Raw genomic sequence first — 19466 nt, 5'->3', positions numbered from 1 at the left:
TGACAAAAATATATAAATTTTCTTCCATATATTTTTATAACTAATTTAATATTTTTTCTTAAATTTAAAATTACAATTAGTAAGTAAAAAAATAGACATGGATTATTTTTGTGGCCAATTTCATAATTTTAGAAAAAAAATATGAAACTTAAAATTACAATTAGTAAGCAAAAAATCTTAACTTTTAGCAGCAAATAGAGGATGAATCAGCAAAAAGGAAAAAGTAATGTCCGGCCAAAACATCACCAATATATGCAATAACATAGTAATAAATAACTAACGACACTTGATTACCAGTTAAGCTAATATTAACATGTCAAAGGGCTGACCCTTTCTTATTGCAGAAGCCAACAATAAGAAGCGGTCTATATCATATTACGATTCATAAATGATGCGTATACATTGTTGGGCCACATATGTCGCAAAATAGTGAGTCCTTAAGATCCACTTCTTGTCCTAGCTACTTCAAAATTGAGTATTTCAAGTGTCACTCTAAAGATAATGTAGCCTCTAAGTTCCCTCAATGTGCTTTACCCCTTAAATCCCAAGAAGAAGGTGTATTAATTGAGTGCACACCCAATATTGTGGTACATCTTGTCTAGAGCCAATCTGATGTGGATGAAAAAATTATTGTGGACGAAGTTCTTTAAGATCATCTTGGGGTAATGTGATGTCTATTAGCTATTTCATCACTTAATGATTCATAGAAAAGGAATGGTATCTTCCACACGTTTGTGAAGTGTAGTGATAAGTCATGTAAGTTAGTCATAGACAATGGGAATGAGCTGAATGTGATCTCCAATCACAGCATTACCCGACTTGGGCTTAATACAGAGCCTCTTCCCTTATTAGGGCAACCTTGAATGAAGCAACATTATTGTTGCGGTTGTTTTAAAAGTAATTGCCCAACCCACACTAACTCTTATACCCATCAAAATGTCTCAGTTGTTAGACGAGTTTAAAGATGTAGCACTTGAGAAATTACCTTCAGAATTTCCACCCATAAGAGATTTCTAACATGCGATAGACTTAGTTCTCGGATCGCAATTTCCCAACTTACTACACTACAAGACGAACTCGATAGATAAAGATGGGTTAAATTGACAATTTAACATATTACTCGAGAAAGATTACATCTATCATAGTCTTAGCCCTTGTGTTGTACTTGCCCTCCTAACTCCAAAGAAAGACAGTTCTTAAAGGATATGTGTGGATAGCCAAACCATTAATAAGATAATCGTTCAATATCAATTTTCAATCCGTAAGCTTAACGACATGCTAGGCTTAGTTTCTAGGTCTACTTGATTTTTCAAAATTGATATTTGAAGTGGGTATCATCAAATTTGGATTAGGCTTGGGGATGAGTAAAATACTATGTTCAAGACCTAAGATAGATTATATAAGTGGTTAGTTATGCTTTTTGGCTAAACAAATGCCCTTAGCACCTTCATAAGAGTCATGACCCATATTCTTTGACCTTACTTGGGAAAATTATTGGTTGTATACTTTGATGACATACTAATATTTAGCAAATATAGGGATGGCCACTTGGTCCACCTTTGATAAGTCCTCCTTATTCTTCATGAGGAATAATTCTATATTAGCACCCCTAAATGTTCCTTCCTATAAAACTAAGTCACTTTTTTTGGATTCATTATTTCCAAATATGGCCTATCCACTAATCCAGAAAAGGTCAAAGCTATATTGACCCTCCATGAAATACAAAGCTTTCATGACCTAGCATCCTTTTATAAACACTTTACATGAGACTTTAATACCATCATGACACCCATAACTAATTTCCTAAAGAAAAAACATTTAGTTGGACTCCTACAGTATCTAAGGCTTTTTAAACCATCAAAGAAAAGATGTCAGGTGCCTCAGTTCTTGCACTACCTAATTTTCACAAGTACTTCGAGGTTACATGTGATGTTTTTGGTATAGGAATTGGAGGTGTCCTTAGCCAAAAAAAGCCACCCAATAGCATTCTTTAGTGAAGAACTCAATAAGGCAAGGCAAAGGTACTTAATGTACGACAAGAAATTCTATGCCATTGTCTACTCACTTGATCATTAGAAGTACTATCTCCTACCTCAATAATTTATTTTGTATTTAGATAATCACTTGCCTTCTGGCAATTTTCAGTTAAGCCTCACTATCGGATAAAATGAAAGCAATAGAAGAAGGCTTTGAGAGGTTTTGGTTATGGTGAAAGGCATCGATGGTTCAATGCTTAATGTGTGCCTTGATGTTGTAATCACGAAACTGGCATGCCATGCAAAGGAGAGAATGAAAAAGGGAAAGCACATTAGCCTTTAATGGTTGCACAGCTAAAGCAGATAATGCCATTTTTCTAGAGATTCTCTACTTTCAAGATTGTTGCATAGGTGAGTAGTACGAAGTAATGAATATCCACTTTACCCCTTAATGAATACTAACTTAAGAAAACAATAGGCAAGCACTATAGAAGCCAATGTAAGAAGATGGTATACTAGTAGACGCAAGAAGAAAGAAGGGACAATGGCCAACAAACTTAGACACCGTATGCAGGCAACACTTAGTCAACAAAAGATTGGACGACTACAACAGTAGCGTACACAATCTCCAATCAAATTTGCAAAGATGAGAAGTAGGTAAAGAGCTGACTTGTGAAGACTCATGAAGGCTAAGGTAGAGCAAAGTCAGGGACTAGTGAAGATTGAAGAGAGAGAAGACTGATAAAATATTAAAATGCTCCTAATGTCTAACAACGCTCGATAGAAAGCTCCATCCAACAACTTCGTTGAAAATGCTCATTTCTCTCCCAATGCTTGTTCATTTTTTTTGGTCCAAATAAAATTTTGAAGGTTTTTACTATCCCAACTTAGGTTGGGGCCACTCCAAACTAAGTTACAATGTTATCCAAAGACACACAACTCTTATCTCTCGATTGGTTAGTAAAAACATGCATTGTTTGCTTGTTTGGTGCAATTTCTCCCTCTTTTGAATGATATAATATCATATAACATAATGCAATGCAATTTTAATATTATTGTAAAAATGAAGAGATAGCAACGGAATGCAATGAAAATTCAATAATTCACAGGAAAGATATGAATAAATATCATTATCATTTTAGTAATGATATGTAATGGTCAGGATATGGATCACATGCAATGAAAATGGTATAATGATTGGGAAGAGGGGTAGTCCTGCATTTTATCTGATTGGTTGGAAGAGAGAGGTATGTAAAAAAGTTTTCTCATATGCAAAGCGCACAATCAAGTTTAGTAAAAAAATAAATTTGATTGAGTGCTTTGCATGTGATTTTTTTATGCACCTCTCTCTTTCTAACCATTAGATAAAATGCATCATGAGGATTACCCAACTTTCCAATTACTATGCCATTCTCACTACATGTTATCCATACCTGTAATAGTCATTATCAAGAATCCATCTTAACCACTTTTTTAATAGTAATGTAATTTTGATTACCATTACACATACATTGAATTAAGCGGGCCCATGCGGGTCATGATTCCATTCCTTGAAATGTTCGGTTGCAATTTGAACATTGCCATTCCATGAAAATCTAAAATACCCCCATTTAAAGAAAAAACATTTTACCATTTTCTGATATTATTTTTGCTGCATGAGATCAAGTAATATTTAATCATTTAGAGAAATTTTAGATGGTCATGTTATCAAAATAAACTATATTTTATTTTTAAAATAAAATACCAAAATTAAAATAAGAAAGACATAACTTTAAATTCTTATACTTTGCTCACTTTTTGCTATTGATTCCTGTACTTTTTTATAGTGTTTTTGATCCATGTAATTTTGTTTTTATTGTTTTAGGTCCTTCCAAAGGCATAGGGATTTAAAATAATGAAAAACAAAAATATAAGGATCAAAAATATCAAAAAAATATATAAAAATTAAAAGTAAAATGTGAGTAAAGTACATAGTTTTAAAGTTATGTTCTCTTATAAAAATATAAATTCTTGTCATATGATTGGCAGCATCCAGACTCCAGAGTTGTTAAGGTTATATTTAATAGAACATATTCTGAAACAATTCATTTAAACACAAAATCTTGAATTAGAGTTTGCGTAAATATAGAAAATATTCCTGAAAAAATTGCCCAACCCATACTCAAATTTGATCCCACCAACGCTGGCTAGTTAAGTGGATCCGCAACATTCCTTCGTTGTTAGGTAATTAGCCACCATCAGCACCCTCTTTCCAGTTGCTTCCGTGGATCATATTTCATAATTTCAACGTGTTTCCCTCGATACGGTTTCGCCTATGCCGAAGATCATGAAAATTATCATATGCTCCAACTAGAAGACAGCATTTGTCCGCTGCAAGCGATCTTGATTCTTGCATCCTTGGATATCACCCCACACACAGTTATTTCTCTTGTATTTTGCTCAAATCACACACCAGCGAATTTGTGGTAATCATTTCAACGCTTAAATGTAATTTACCACCTAGACCAGATCACCAGAGCATGTTCTTATCATCATAGTCAAGAGAAATCATAATCATAAGCATCGCTCGTTGCACAGATCGAACCATAACCCCATGGCTATCAAATTACATAATTATTTTTTGATTCAACATAACATTTCTTTACCAGGATTACAATTACATGAATGGCGAGCCTAATCAGCAAATATGAAGTGTAATTTTCTGTGGTCTGTGTAAGGATGATAGTCTCTCAAACTAGACTCAATTCATCTGTATTATTTGCTGTTCGAAGGAGGCCTTGAAACTCATCAGCAAGCTTCTTTCGCAAAGCCAGCAGTTCTTCCCCTTCATCACATATGTAGGCAGAAGCTTGTCTGCCAGACAACGTTGCACCTTCCATGCTGTCTATGTAGTCCTGCACAAATTATCTCTTTTAGCCTTTCCAGTATTTAAAATGTACATACAACTAACATATACACCCATGAATTATGCACCACAAGTCAGCTAATCTCAGAACTGCCATGAAACTGCTAAGGGTATGGCAAAAGCTCAAATGGATTAGGCACAAACGTCAGCACAAGTGTGGTTTACTCCTTGAGTTCAAATTAAGCGTGCATAAGCTTGAATGATAAGGGCATGCTACTATTCCTTCTGTTGTTTTGTCCTCTCCTATATTTTTTTTTATTTGACAGGTGTCCTCCCCTACATTTTTCTCATGAACAAGTTGTACGTCGCTCATGAGAAAAATCAGTGCGGACACCTTGCATCTGTTACATTGTAAGTTATGGCAAAGTGCGAATGGCAGCATTTAAGAAGTCACTCAGGGAAACTCGAACTCCAGGCACCGTATGAGTGATAAATATTTTACAGGACTACGGTGGCATTTCACAGTACATGCTGGAACCAGTCAGAAAGTGATCCTTTTCAATCAGATATAGCAGCAACCAGGAAATTCTTTCTCCAATCATTGGCGCCAGTTCACTTTAATTAATCGTAACGCAATCTAAACATGTTAGAACAACTTTATAGGATCCATAGATTTCAGATTTAAAATATTTGGGCACGCTTTTGCCTTGGCTATGTCATATGTGCATGGGCCAAGGCACAGCTATGATGCTAATAAAGAAAACCAGGGCGATTAAACCTACCTGCTTTGTGTAAGAGCCAGCAAGGAAGAAATTCTTCACTGGGGTCTTCTGATCAGGTCTAAATGGATCTTTACCGGGTGCTTCACGGTACAGAGATTGCCCAATCTTAACCACAGATGACCAAGTCACTTCTAAACCTTGAGATGATGGGAACAGAGCCAAAACCTGATAACGTGTTTGTAAAACAGAACGGTGAGAAGATAAATGAACGCTTAACCATAGAAAATGCTGTGCTGATGCAACATTTCAAAACCATGGGAGTAGCTCCTCACGTGACAACATTTCAGTGTCAATAATAAATCAACAATCTGATCGGCACAGTTAAAGACAATAGGGTTTCCCCCCCAATCCTACCTGTTTCGCTACTCTTGAAATAATTTCTTCATTTGGTAAGGGCATGTATGGATCACCTGGTGTTAGAACACATCTGAAAAATGGAAAAAACATTTTGTGTTTGTAGGGTCAACACACAATTAAATGCTAAAGCACACTTTGAAGTCAGTGAGTAAGTTTTAATTCCTTTTGAAAGCAAAGATATAGATTTCGAAGCATGTCCACATTTTTCCCTCTAAAGTAAAATCCTTACTGAAGCAGGGATCCTTGTCCCTCAATGTAATAATCTTCGGGAGACGTAAGCGCAAGATCTGCAAAGCAAGAAAAATCTGCATCTGGAGTATAAAGAAGATTATCTAACCCAACAGCTTTCCTTAGTTGCCTGCAAGTCAAAAAGGAAGGATTACACAATTCAAATGCTTAAAGGGTAAAATATCACTTTATTAAATAAAAGCATGAGCTCTAGTTTCTGTATGGGCCTTGAAATCAAGAAAATCACCTTGACTTTTCTAGATCCTGCAACTCTGTGACCCACCCATTGTATCTGAGTTGTACTGTGACCACAGGAACTCCTATTAGTTCGTATATGTTTTTGAAAAACTCCTGTTCTTTCCACTCCGATGGAATGAGTCTTTTAATTCCAGGGACATCACAAGCTGCCATCATGTTAATGACATTTTAAGGCGTCGGAACATATTTCCATGGTATGGGAATATAATGAAAAAGGAAACTAAGGATGACGGTTTCTAACCTGCAACATAAGCATCAGCTTTCACAATTTTTTTGCTAGTCGCCTGGGATACAATAAAGTAACAGAAATGTTAACTTCAAAAATATATTATTGTAAGATGCACACATTCCTCATGGAAGAATGAAGGGAAATTTTTTTAAGAAAATTAAGCCAACAGTTTGATCTGCAAGAACAAGTAATTTCTTCAGAGTCTCAGCAAGACAAGTTTGTCAATTTATGTTTGGCATGTCAATTTCCATGAGCCACGATACAAGAAATCTTATATTGAAATGATATAAGTGATCAATGCTGGGCAGGTTTGGCAACAAATTTCACTGCATCATGCCCAGGACTGTTGCTATCCCAAGGCCGGATGCAGGATAAAATACTAGGCACTGATATATCAGTTCGCATCAATGAGTGTTGACTTGTGAGCTTAATAGCATGATAAGAATTTATGTCAGAGTTTGTTGCTAAATATAAAAGCCAAGTTTTGATTACTGATGTATTTGAATTACAACCATTACTGTTCCACTGCAAAAGGCCGAATATTTCCATGGTTTGAACAGTTCTATCTTGGGAATATCACTTGAAAGAATCATGAAGAAGCATGTAAAAACTTCAGAAAAGAACACGAAGTATATCACCTTTGACATAGAAAGTCCCGTAACATACATACTCCCATCAGCAGATTTATCATAAAGTATCCCCCTGCATCCCCACCTAAGATGGAACCTGTTCAAGCAAGGCATTAAATTCTAACAATGGAGGAATTCGTATAGTCTTGGCAACATTCTGCATTAAAATTATACCTGCCCCCTCTGTCTGTGATGTACTTTTGGATAGGGCCACTCAAATAAACATCTGGTGAACCTTTCAGCATTCGCAGAAGGGAAGCATCAGTTTTTGTGGCAAACAATGCAAATATGGTGAGCATACAGCGAGCACTAATATTATCACAGTCAATAAATCCCAGGGCATATGCAACTGGATCCCACATTCTCTGGATACTCAGACGTGAGCCACCTTTGGACAAAAACCACTCTGAAAAGCTAACCTGTACAATATACATGGAGTGAGGAACCAAAGTTAGAACAGATGGAAAGCATTGGTATATTTACTTCATTAGGTATATGAACTAGGGCCAATGAACACTCCTCCCACTTGCACCTTTTGCACGGTTTTGTGAGGTTGATATGGACAATCATGTATGTGTGGTGGAAACAGGTGAAAGAAACCCAAATAGGAAAACAGGATAGCATATAACCAATAAACTACGTAAACAAGGGATCAATAATATCAAGGGGAAAACCCTCTTACGCTATCTAAATTCCTTATATCCCTCAACGCACCATCTGGATCAACAAGAGCCTTCACAACTGGACTCAGTGCAAGAGCAACAGCATTTCTAGCTTTATCATAAGTCTACACGCAGCAATTAAGTGTGAAGTTAGTCTCATTGATGACTTTGAATAAATGTATTCTTTTAATAAGTTAAATAGTACGCCAAGTTTAGTGAATGAAGAGAACTTTTGTCTCTGAAGTCAAGCAGAGTTTTCGAAAATGTAATACCATGCATTATTATCAACCTGAAGCATGTTTCCGAATTGACTAAGACATGCAATCAAGATAAACACTGATAGAATTTATGATGAAATTACCTTGAGCTGATTTGTGGAAAAAAATGCATTTATCCCATGCAATGGTGCCCCAATAGGAAAGCGGAAATCTAGTTCTGCACTGGAAAATTAAGTTATGAACAACACATTACGAAATTATTGTCTTTTCATACATGGTACTCTCATGGAAAAGGGAAAACATATTAGTAAAATAAATATTGAACATAGCAATGTGAAATCAGATCCAAAAGTTTAGCCTAAATCAAACCTCCAATTTGTCCTCCTTTGTTTACAAAAGTGTGAGTGTGCTGCTTCACCAGTAGATTTTTAGCGGCACCCACCTAATCATGAAAGCGCATAAACCAATCAGATACCTTAAAAAGCGGCCAATCAGAAAACAGGTTTGCTCGCAAAAAATAGAAACTGAAAAAATGAAAGTAATTGAAGATGATGAACAAGCTACGTGACTCTAAGCAAATTCTGCTGACCTTTTTCATCAAACGGAAAAGATTGTTGTAGCAACCAAAGAAAACATGCAATCCCATCTCAATGTGATTTCCTTGTTTATCAACAAAGGAACCGACTTTTCCCCCAATGAAAGACCTCGACTCATATATATCCACCTGAATGAGAGAATTTTAAGGAATAACAACGTGAGTTAACAATAGCTAGAAGATTCCCGTGCATTCAGTACCACGGGAAAACAGGAGTTAAACCTCATGTCCTTGGTCCAAGAGCTCCACTGCAGTTGACATGCCAGCAAGCCCAGCTCCTATAATGGCAACTTTTAGCTTGGGTCCTCGATAATGTTCAGGTTCCGGAGGAAACAGCCCTTTTGGCGCTGGATTTGAACAAATTATTTTATCAAACTTCAAAAGAAAATCAACTAGACAATTTCTTAAAATTTCGGGTCCGTAGGAACATGGAACCTCACATCATGCTTATAAAAACAGTTTCTGAACCCAGTCCCCGGTGCCCCACCGACATAAATTGGATACGATGTACAAGGATTGCAGTGAAGAACAACACTAAGCTCAGGAAAATAGAAAAATGAATTAAATTAAAACCAACCAAGGAAAAAAAGAAAGAAAGAAAGAAAGAAAAAACATGCTCCGAAATCATCTCCTGTTACCGTGGTAATTTCATTTCCCCCATCTTCTAGTCCCAAAGAAAAAATAGTACGCGTAGCCATGTCAAACTCAAAGGGGGTTAAAGTTCCAATAAATTCACTAAAGCCCCAATACAACCAGAATTTCATCTTTAAAAAAAAAAAAAAAATCATCAAGCAAGAGCAGTTAAACCGATGACTGGAGAAAGGATTTCTAACCGTTAACACTCATGTCGGAAACATTGGTATCCAAAGAGCAACTAACGCGACTCTTTTGGGTCCTCACCAAACGGCTACCGGGGGCCCAGAACCAAGCAGAGCGTCCTCGAGTTCCAGGGAGGGAGGTTGCCGGGTATAGAATTGAAGAAGCCATGGTTAGAGTTAACAAGGAAAGAAAAGAATGAAATTGTGGTTGAAGTAAATTAAAGGAAGGCCATGAATTCGAGGGAGCGTAAAGGGATCAAATTGAAGCAATACGGGATAGAAGGTAGGCGAAGAGAGAGCATTTGCTCGTGCGGGTTTGAATGAGATGCCGAAATTGATGAGTTTGTCACGTAGTTGAGGAATAGTGCTAATGAAGTTCGAGATTCCAAGGAGCTAATGAAGGAATTATATAAGGAAAGAATTGAAGAGATGGTGGAGACTAGAAAAGAAAAATGGCACAGGCCATCATGCACCAACGAAAACTCAGGCCAGTTGCTTGCTCGTCTCGATTTGGAGAGTGGAGTGGACACACGCAAGCATTATCACACTTTCTTTCTGAGTCAACCTATCTTTAGCCATTCGTTCCATTTTTTGACGTTGCTCTGATTGCGCTACGTGTCAGCTACTAATTCGTTGTTTTTATCCACCCGGCGTGCGGGTGGCCCTGTACATAATTTTTTGGTTTAAAATAAAAGAAATATGGCATTAAAAACCTTAAAAATAGACTTTATTATAATTTAAGTTTAAATAAATTTGATATTATTCTACAAGCCTTGAGGCCCTTATTGCCATTTTTTTTAGATTAAAAGTACAATTTTACCCTTTATTTAATTTGAATTCAAAATCTACGTGAACTCTCAAAATAACGAAATAAACCATGTACGATATAATATTTACTATGCACAAAATAATGTTCATGCATTTCAAGTATTTCACTGGCATTGACTTTAGCAAAAATGAATGAGCAGATCATGCACGACACAACATCTACTATGCCTAATACGATGTCCACACATGTCAACAGAAATTCTATGCATTTTCAATATTACTAGCAAGGACAACATGTACATTCATATAATGAATACAATTTCATGTTGGTAATTTAGCCTAGGTACTAAAATAAGTACCCATATGAAATTTGATACAATATTTCAAGTATGATATATACAAAAAGTTAGTTACTATATCCAAAATATCTAACAGTTGCTTCTCCATATACAAACAAAAAATATTTATGATTTCCACTTACCCAAAAAATATTATTTAAAAATGCTTTCATATATATAATTATAGTTGTTTGTGTACACCAAAGAAGTATAATGTAATCACTTCTCATGCTGGGTTAGGATTCTTGCATGTCTTGTGACTGTGTTCGGCCTTCCTACATCTTGAACAATGATAAATCTTCTTATTTTGGAAGACTCTATCCACCTTATTCGTGGCCTTTCGAGAGGATGGCTAGTTAAAAACGATTGCAAGAAAAAAAAGTTTGTGATATATTCTCACCTGAAAGTCCATGTGATTTCAATTTATCATTATGCTAGGCTTAACAAAATACTAAAGTTAGGAAAATGATGCATAACACAATATTTGCTATGCACAATATAAAGTTCATTTATTCTCAACTAAAGTTCATAAGATTATACTTTATCAGTAGGCTAGGCTTGACAAAATACACAAGTAAGCAAACAATGCACAACACAATATCCACTATACACAACATAATGTTTATATATTCTCAACTAAAAATCCATACGATTCTACTTTATCAGTAGGCTAGGTTTAATAAAATGCACAAATAAGCAAACAATGCATAACACAATATCTACTATTCACAATATAAGGTTTATTTATTTTCAACTAAAAGTTCATAAGATTCTACTTTATCAGTAGGTTAGGCTTGCCAAAATGCAAAAGTAAGCAAACAATACACAACACAATATCCACTATGCATAACTTAAGGTTCATATATTCTTAACTAAAAGTCCATACGATTCTAGTTTATCAGTAGGTTAGGTATAACAAAATGCACAAATAAGCAAACAATACATAACACAATATCTATTATGCACAATATAAGGTTCATTTATTCTCAACTAAAAGTCCATAAGATTCTACTTTATCAGTAGGTTAGGCTTTGATAAAATGCACAAATAAGCAAATAATGCACAGCACAATCTTCATATATTCTAAATTAAAAGTCCATGTATGTCCAGTTGGCTAGGCTTAATAAAAAGTTTCTCAAATTTATGAACAATAAAAAGTCTATATATAACATGATAAGGTTCATTTATTAACAATACAATGTCCATCTATTACACATGATTTGTGCGATTAAACTGAATATTTGAAAAAGTTTCTTAAGTTTATAAAGAACAAAGGTCTACATATAACATGAAAGTATTCATTTGTTAACAACATAATGTCCATAAATTTACAATACAAGGTTTGTCAATATGATACACATAAATATCCACACAAGTTAATTACAAAGTTTGCACAATGTATACTCTATAAATAACAACATAAATTTCACAAACAACATCTACACCAAAACATTTATATCAGTTGCAGAAAAATATGTATCAGAAACATCAAAAAGTCTATAAATAATAACTTGTTTTCATTAAATGAACATGAATGCATACATTATGATTAGATAAAATTGATATGGCTCAAACTCTCTCTAGATCCTTTTTTGACAAAATAAAACTGGCAATAGCAGATGCAGCACTTGATCCATTCTTTCCACACTATGGCGAATCGTTTCAAGAAGCTAATTGGCATGAGAGAAATGTAATCGGATGAATGTTGGATTGTCTTCTCCATATCCATATAGGTAAAAGTGGATCGCCCACTCATACCTATTGAACGAAAAAGCTTCAAATGAGAGAAAGAAGGAAGAAGGAGGAAGAAGAAGAGAGGGAATAGAGAAACATGATGGGGAGGAAAATAAATTTGGTTATTATATCAGTATTAAAAGAGGAAGAGAGAGAAGGAAGAGGGAGGAAGAATAGAGGAAGAAGAAGAAATTTTCGTTCAATAGCTAATTATGGGAGGGATAAATTGGTCATTTTACTAAAAAACATAATTGCAAAAGGCCCTCAAAATAATTTTAAAATCTATTAGGTCTTATCTACAAAATTCTTGCTTTTTAGTGCCCTTAGTGCCATTCCCCTTTGTTTCTGTTTAGGCAAAAAGCAGAGTGATGTAAAAGTTTAACTGTCTTGTCTAATCCAATCTAAGTTGAACAAACCCAATTCAATTCAACCTTGTAAAACAACTGACCCAAACGAATAAAAAAAACTAACAGGATTAAATTTTATTTTCAGGTTAAATTAGATAGAGGATTAAGTTTTCATACCACTTAATCTGATTGTCATATAAAATTATTTAAATACAATTATTGTTATTTTATAATACAGTTAAATGTAAGGCCTGAGACTTGATCATGAAATGCAGTTCAATCTTTAATTTCTTACTTCCATTCTTTTCATTCACTTTTGTTAACATGTTGTAATATAGCTTAGACATGCTTAAGTTCATTAAATGTTGTTATGGATTGAAAATGAAATACTTTTTATTATTGTTAAAGATTATTATGAATTTATTATGATTAATTTTAAATATTTTGTAATGAATTTTATATGATTATAAGCATTTTTATTATTTCAATTGAGTTTATCAAATTAAAATAAATTGGTGCATCTCAAAGAGAGAAAACAGAAATAAAAAGATATACCAAACTATTAGGATCAATCTCTCAATTTTATAAATTAAATCCAATCCTATTTAATTTTGAGTTAGGTCTACATAGAACTAGACCACGAACAACTTGACCCAATTCTTTTTAGTAAAGAAGTCAGGTTTCGGTGAAATCTTACCCAATCTGTTCTACGTACATCCTTAGCAAAAAGGTAAGCAAAAGTAACATAAATATTGGGCTATATTCAGGTCAAAAACTATCAGGCTAGAGGGTCCATTTTTTTGTGCCTTTCAGCGAAAGTTGATCTTACAGGCCTAAAAAGTATTCATTTGGCAAATGTGGCCCAAATTGAATAGGGAGCAAAAGCCCAAATGCGGTATCGGCCTAAAATATTAATGTTGGTTTATTTATAGTTATACTAAATGGCTGCAAAGAAATATGTAAGGATGTAGGAGAGTGTTAGATTTGCCTCTCGTAGCGTTCAGCGAACCATGAAGCATACAAAATAAAATGAAATGACATAAGAAATTAAATATATAAACAAATGATATTCATATTTTCAAATAGAAAAATACAGCAGACTAATAAATTACATTAGAAAGGAAATTCTTTTTTTTTTGCCATGATGCAATCAAAGATTGAAAAGGTGTGGTGGCTTGAGGACAAAGTGAACGAGTCAACTGGATGCTTTGCGATTAATATAGGAGGCCGTGAACATGGAATGTGAGGGTGAAGCTTAGGTGGCTGTTTGGATAGCTAATGAGGGTGTCGTTGTCTTGTTTTACCGCTTACGAGGACCCCCCCAGTGGTGGTGTTAGCATCGACCAAACAACCTTTGCTCTCTGGCTTATTAACAAAACATTAGGTATCTTTCCTTTTAAACGTGATTCTATTGGATGGCTTTACATGGCAGTGTGCCCTAATCCTTTGGCTCCACATGTGCCACTTTCCCTTTAATCTCTGACACACCCTTGTAGGTTATAAATTGCAAACCATGTCCTTACTTCATTTATTTTTCTAGGCTGCTCCAATCATTTAAATTCAAAGTTCAAGATTATATAGAGTAAATAGACCCTGTCCTCATATTTCTTTCTACGTTGTGCCTAACAGGCGAGAGTAAAAGGAAGTGAGGATCCTATCAAGTTTAGGTTTGGTAAAGTTAATTACTTTTTCTTTTTAAAATATACTCATACATTAAATAGGATATGGGGCCCTGAGATATTTGTGTTCATTGGTTGTAGTTTTATATAAAATAAAAAGGGTTGGTTTTGGTACTTGATCTTATTCTATATTCAACTGTCCACCCAACCTTTTCACTGTACATATGGATCATCAATTGACATTTCTTTAACACACCAATGCCAATCATGGGGTGATACCTAAGCCAAAGGGTGATGGGATTAATTGATGTTGAAAGTGCCCTCTTTCTGGAGCCACAAATTAAGATTGAAGTTTGAAATAATAAATATGATTATCATGGGATCCTAAGTGACGACTGATGCATCCTAACCTCCAAACATGCCACACGCCTGTGCCATGCTAATTCGTTTGCACACCTAAAGGAATCCATCCGCAAGCTTTATCTTCTCATCAAAGTCTTTTTAAACAAGTATGCTCATTGTTTGGCATATGTTATGCTCCTTCAATTATCACTAGACTACTGAGAAACTGGTTCAATATGTGTGTGTGTGTGTGTGTGTGTGTGTGTGTGTGTGTGTGTGTTGTTAATCATAAGGATAAACTTCGGCCCACAAAAAAAATATCTTTTCTAACTTACCAAGAGTAAAGATTAAAAAATTGGTTTATATTGGAAGGGAACAACTATGCAAATAAAACCCATACACATTGATTAATCAGTACATTCATTGATTCAAGATAGAACCTGGATTCAACTGTGCGGGTTGGATCCACCATTTCTTTTCGAGACTTTGTCCATATGTTTTTCCCCCATTTTGCACTTGAGTCTGGTCCTCACATTACTCCTACTGGCACCAGATATGTCTCCTTTATTCAAAATATAAGTCATTTTTTAAAATTTGTTTTGATCATCAATGTCTACTTCTTTTAATACTTCTCATTAAGTTGTTTAATATAAAAAACAATGATTTAATAGTATAAGGGAAGGCAAACCATTTAATTAATGAATTTTTAACTAATATATATTTAATACTCCCATTCTTTTTAGAAAGGGCTCATCATCATTCATCAACCCTATCGCATGTGTTACAATGTTGGTTAAAGTTGTTAATCTTAAATCTTATTTTTTTAAAAAAAACCTCTCATCCAATTAAGATCGTTGAATTAATATTTTTTTATCCTCATTTTAGATGAAGGCATAAGTTAAAAAAAAAAAGATTGATGATTCACACAAATTTAAGACACCTCATATTAAGTTACAAATAAATACTCTATAATAATGATTGTAAAAAAGACCGAATGGAGTTTCTATGAGACAGATCATAGATAATGGTGATTTACATTTAGAATAAGTTTGTCAATAAGTATGGCAAGAAAAATGGGTGAGATATATTTGGTCTCTTGTGCATGATTTAAGTTCTAAATAACTAATATTATTGTTGGCTCAATTTTCAATGAAGTGGTCGGAGCGTCATGACCTTTTGGTTGTATGTGTGTGCCAAGTGTGCCAAAGGAGCAAATCCTTAAAAGAATAAGTTGCGATACAATTAAACATGTTTTTAACATCCCTTACTACAATTTTCTTAAGGAGTCCAGTGACTTGAGAAAATAATGATGTGTGTATTATGATTAAATGTGAAGCTATATAGCATTACTTAGAAAAACAAGCATAATAACATGCTCCGTGAGTACAGAGAAGTAGATAAGTCTATGAAACTAGCCTAAAGGGTCAAGTTTGCACAAGAAAGGTAAGTCACGTTGCGCAAAGTAAAAGATGACATAGGGTAAAATAGTATATTTACGGTCGAGCCATTATCCACCAAATGCATGATATTGGTACTCTACTAAGGTGTGCCCTTATGTAAAGGGGTTTGAGGTGTTGTGTCATGTGAATTGTGAGTTTCTCCACCATGATCTTCTATGGTTCCCCTGGCTTTTACATGATAGAGATGTGTGAAACCTACTATATGGTCAAGATAATAGAGCTTTTGGGTTTCAGACTGGTTGCAATTTCCTTAGTGAAAGCTTCTTCCTTTTGTTAGCCAAATCCATAGCCTCACCAAGGTTCTCTTTTATCATCTTGGCCAGGGCACTCCAATCTTTTGCTTTTTTTTCACTGTTCCAGTTCTCTATTGTTACTTATTCTCTTATAAGCTTGCCCTTACTTGAACCTTCCATAGAACTCGATCGAAAAACTGTAGGCAAGGTTAGCATAATAGTAGGTCACAAAGGGAAAGAGAAGTTATGGATATCAGTGGTCAGTGAAGCTAGCTGATTACTTAAAAAGGCATCTAGCTTGTTACTCCCTAAGGATTCATTAGATTCAACATCTTTAATAGCTCTCCTTCTAAATTTTCCCTTGGAGTGTTATGGTGGGAAATCTCTCAAAGGTTTAAGTTGACTTTTGTGTCTCATTGTAGCTTTCCTCCACTAAAAGCGCCATTTTCAAGTCCTTGTCAATGTGATAGCTGCTCTAGGATGTCAGAACCATGATCCATTACATGTTTGGAATTGTAATATCACCCTTATTTCCCTAGTATTTAGCTAATAACTCTAAGATAATCGTGGATTAATATATAAGATTAGCCAACCACGATAAAGTGTTACTTGTAATTACTTTAAAACCAACCATAACAACAACAACTAAGCTCTACTGTGATTAAAAGATTTGGAAACAAGTATTAGAACACATTTTTGAAGCCAAATATCACATTACAAATATCACATGTTGAAAACAATTCAAGAATAACAAAAATAGATGATGCACCACGGCATAAAGACAATGCATCATGGCTTGTCCTATTTGTATGCCTGATGTAGCAATGCATTACACAGTATGTGATAGTTAAATGCTATCATTTGACAGCATCTAAGGCTAACTTTTGAGCCATCCTATTTTTCTACCCTTACGTCCAATTGAAGTGATCTAGGTGTTTTGAAAACTCTTTCTAAACTCTAACTAATGACACTGGTCCCACTCTCAAGTCATATCTCAATTAAATATTGAACACCCACCTACAAAACTCATGCTATTTCAAGCTTTAGCACAACTTGAGTGCCTAAAACTCCAACCAAGTTCCAAAAGCTCACACCCATACTTAGACCATATTCAATAGATGTAAAAAGACCTGTGCAATACATCACATCATTCATATAACATATATAACTCATTTAATCCTCAACCCTTTGATCTCAAAAACATAAGAAGGAGATATTTTCACATTAAACTCCATAAAATCCACTACAATCATATATATAATTAATTTCTTACTTATATTAGTATTTTGGCTCTATTTATATATTCTCAAAACATAACGTATACAATCTATGGCTCAAAATATGTTACCCAATATCAACGACCATAGTGCAAGTAAATCCTAAAACTCTGAACTCCTAATTGGCAATTATCAGTCTCAAATACACATCATAGTATTAAAGACCTAAAATTAGAAATATCAAATCCTAAGCCCCTGGTGCTTTCCTCCTGTCTTTCTTTAAGCTAGTGCCTATAGGTTATTGAAGAAAGAGAGATGAGTACAACTATTCAATAATCAAGATACATTTATTCCATACAATTGTAATTTAATTAATCATGGCAATGCAAGTAGTGTAGTTTAAAACATCATATAATCACATCAATTAACAATTAACCACAATTACAATACTAACAAACCTTGCTTTGGACCTAATCCAAAGGCTATAATCAAAACTTAATAGATCCACTAACCCTGTCTAACTATCAACCACTTACATTTACTTAATTACTCTTAATTTGTTTAGTTAACTAGGAAGTTAATCTCCATGATGTTATAGGAACCACTTACGGAGGAATGATATTCTCCTTGGCTTTACCTCCCTATACACCCTCGCAAGTTGAAGGAATAGATTGAATTTCTTTATGGGACTCTCAGAGGGTTCGTGTCTGTCCATCCTATTGGTGTCCTTATTGTTGGACGCCCTAAGTCTAAGGGAGTCAAATATTTTACTAAATAGTCAAGTTTTCCTAACTGCTCACATAAGGTATTGTAGGTTTTCTGCTGTTGGATGTTTGGCTTGCCAAGCTCCTTGCTACCTCGACTTTCCTAACCCATACATTACATGAGTAAGGGAGTTTGATCTATTGTTTGCAAAGTTTTTCGTTCTTTCTTGAGTTTCCTACTACAAGAAACCTCTTGCCTTCCTTCTTCATCTTCCGGTCCTTTAGTTGCACCATATTGATAATTGCCACTAAAAGGAATAGATTTTCATCTATTACTATAGTCTCCTTCTTATCTCCTAGGAACTTAAGAACTCCTTAGTTTATGGATTCCTAGATGGCATTCTAAAAAGACTAACATATGTTAGTTGAGTGATTTTAAGAGTAATGGTACTTACAATAATCCCTCCCTTTACATTCCTCTTTGACAAGGAGCTTGTGGTTGGGTGGCAAGGAGATGAACTTTTCCTTCAATAGGAAGTCAAAGATCTTGTCAAACTTGTTCAAATTGAAAGTGTACTAGGCTTATACATTGTGGTTGGCTAACTTCTTATTACTTTTGGCCTTGTGGGCTAAGAGTGAACATGTGACTGCATTGTCTCTAGTTAGGTTTGCCACAACCTCATCCCTTCAGGGTTTTGAGTAATAGGTACCCATGGTGATGTGCTTTCTTTAATTGCCCTTAATTAGGAGCTCCTCATACTTGTCACCTTAGTGATGAGCTCAAATAAGCCCCTAAACTCTATGTCCTAAAATTTATTTTCAAGTTCAAGCTCTAACCCATTTGCGTACATATTTGATCTTAGGTAACTATGGCTTACATTAGCTACAAAGTTTCTTGAACTTGTTTAGGAACCTCTTCAAGCTTTCTACAGGATGCAGAATAGTTTGATATAACTTTGATATGCAAACTTATCAATCAATCATGTGAAACTACTCATGAAAAGTGGGTGAAGTGCCAACTCTCTCAACCTTTCTTTCAAAAAGTGCAGTTCCACTTATTTGCACAAAGTTGGACTGTTAATGGGTTGAATATACCCCTCTATTGGT

The 19466-nt window shown here is 34.9% G+C and overlaps 1 protein-coding gene across 1 annotated transcript; it reads right to left on the bottom strand.

Moving 5' to 3' along the window:
- Positions 1 to 4526: 4526 nt before the first annotated feature.
- On the bottom strand, positions 4527 to 10131 carry LOC129306399 (zeta-carotene desaturase, chloroplastic/chromoplastic). The gene is made up of 14 exons (XM_054946993.1): positions 9613 to 10131; positions 9002 to 9126; positions 8774 to 8908; positions 8554 to 8626; positions 8328 to 8401; positions 7987 to 8091; positions 7479 to 7723; positions 7314 to 7401; positions 6688 to 6730; positions 6436 to 6592; positions 6190 to 6318; positions 5958 to 6030; positions 5604 to 5768; positions 4527 to 4870 (listed from the first exon to the last, which is right to left on the bottom strand). The coding sequence occupies exons 1-14, from the start codon at positions 9764 to 9766 to the stop codon at positions 4706 to 4708; spliced, it is 1731 nt and encodes a 576-aa protein (XP_054802968.1). The 5' UTR covers positions 9767 to 10131; the 3' UTR covers positions 4527 to 4705.
- Positions 10132 to 19466: the final 9335 nt, after the last annotated feature.

This window comes from Prosopis cineraria, unplaced genomic scaffold, assembly GCF_029017545.1.
Source record: "Prosopis cineraria cultivar Desert tree isolate PC_DT_omini unplaced genomic scaffold, ASM2901754v1 PC3, whole genome shotgun sequence".
NCBI lineage: Eukaryota > Viridiplantae > Streptophyta > Magnoliopsida > Fabales > Fabaceae > Prosopis > Prosopis cineraria.
This window is presented reverse-complemented; position numbering and strand designations above follow the sequence as displayed.

Bases quoted from the DNA above. Each gene is read 5' to 3' on its own strand.
- LOC129306399 (XM_054946993.1), bottom strand. From the start codon at position 9,766: ATGGCTTCTTCAATTCTATACCCGGCAACCTCCCTCCCTGGAACTCGA. The intron at 6,319-6,435 runs GTGATTTTCTTG...TTTGACTTGCAG, and splicing joins CAGGATCTAGAAAAGTCAAG to GCAACTAAGGAAAGCTGTTG. The intron at 5,769-5,957 runs GTAGGATTGGGG...ACACGTTATCAG, and splicing joins TTTCAAGAGTAGCGAAACAG to GTTTTGGCTCTGTTCCCATC.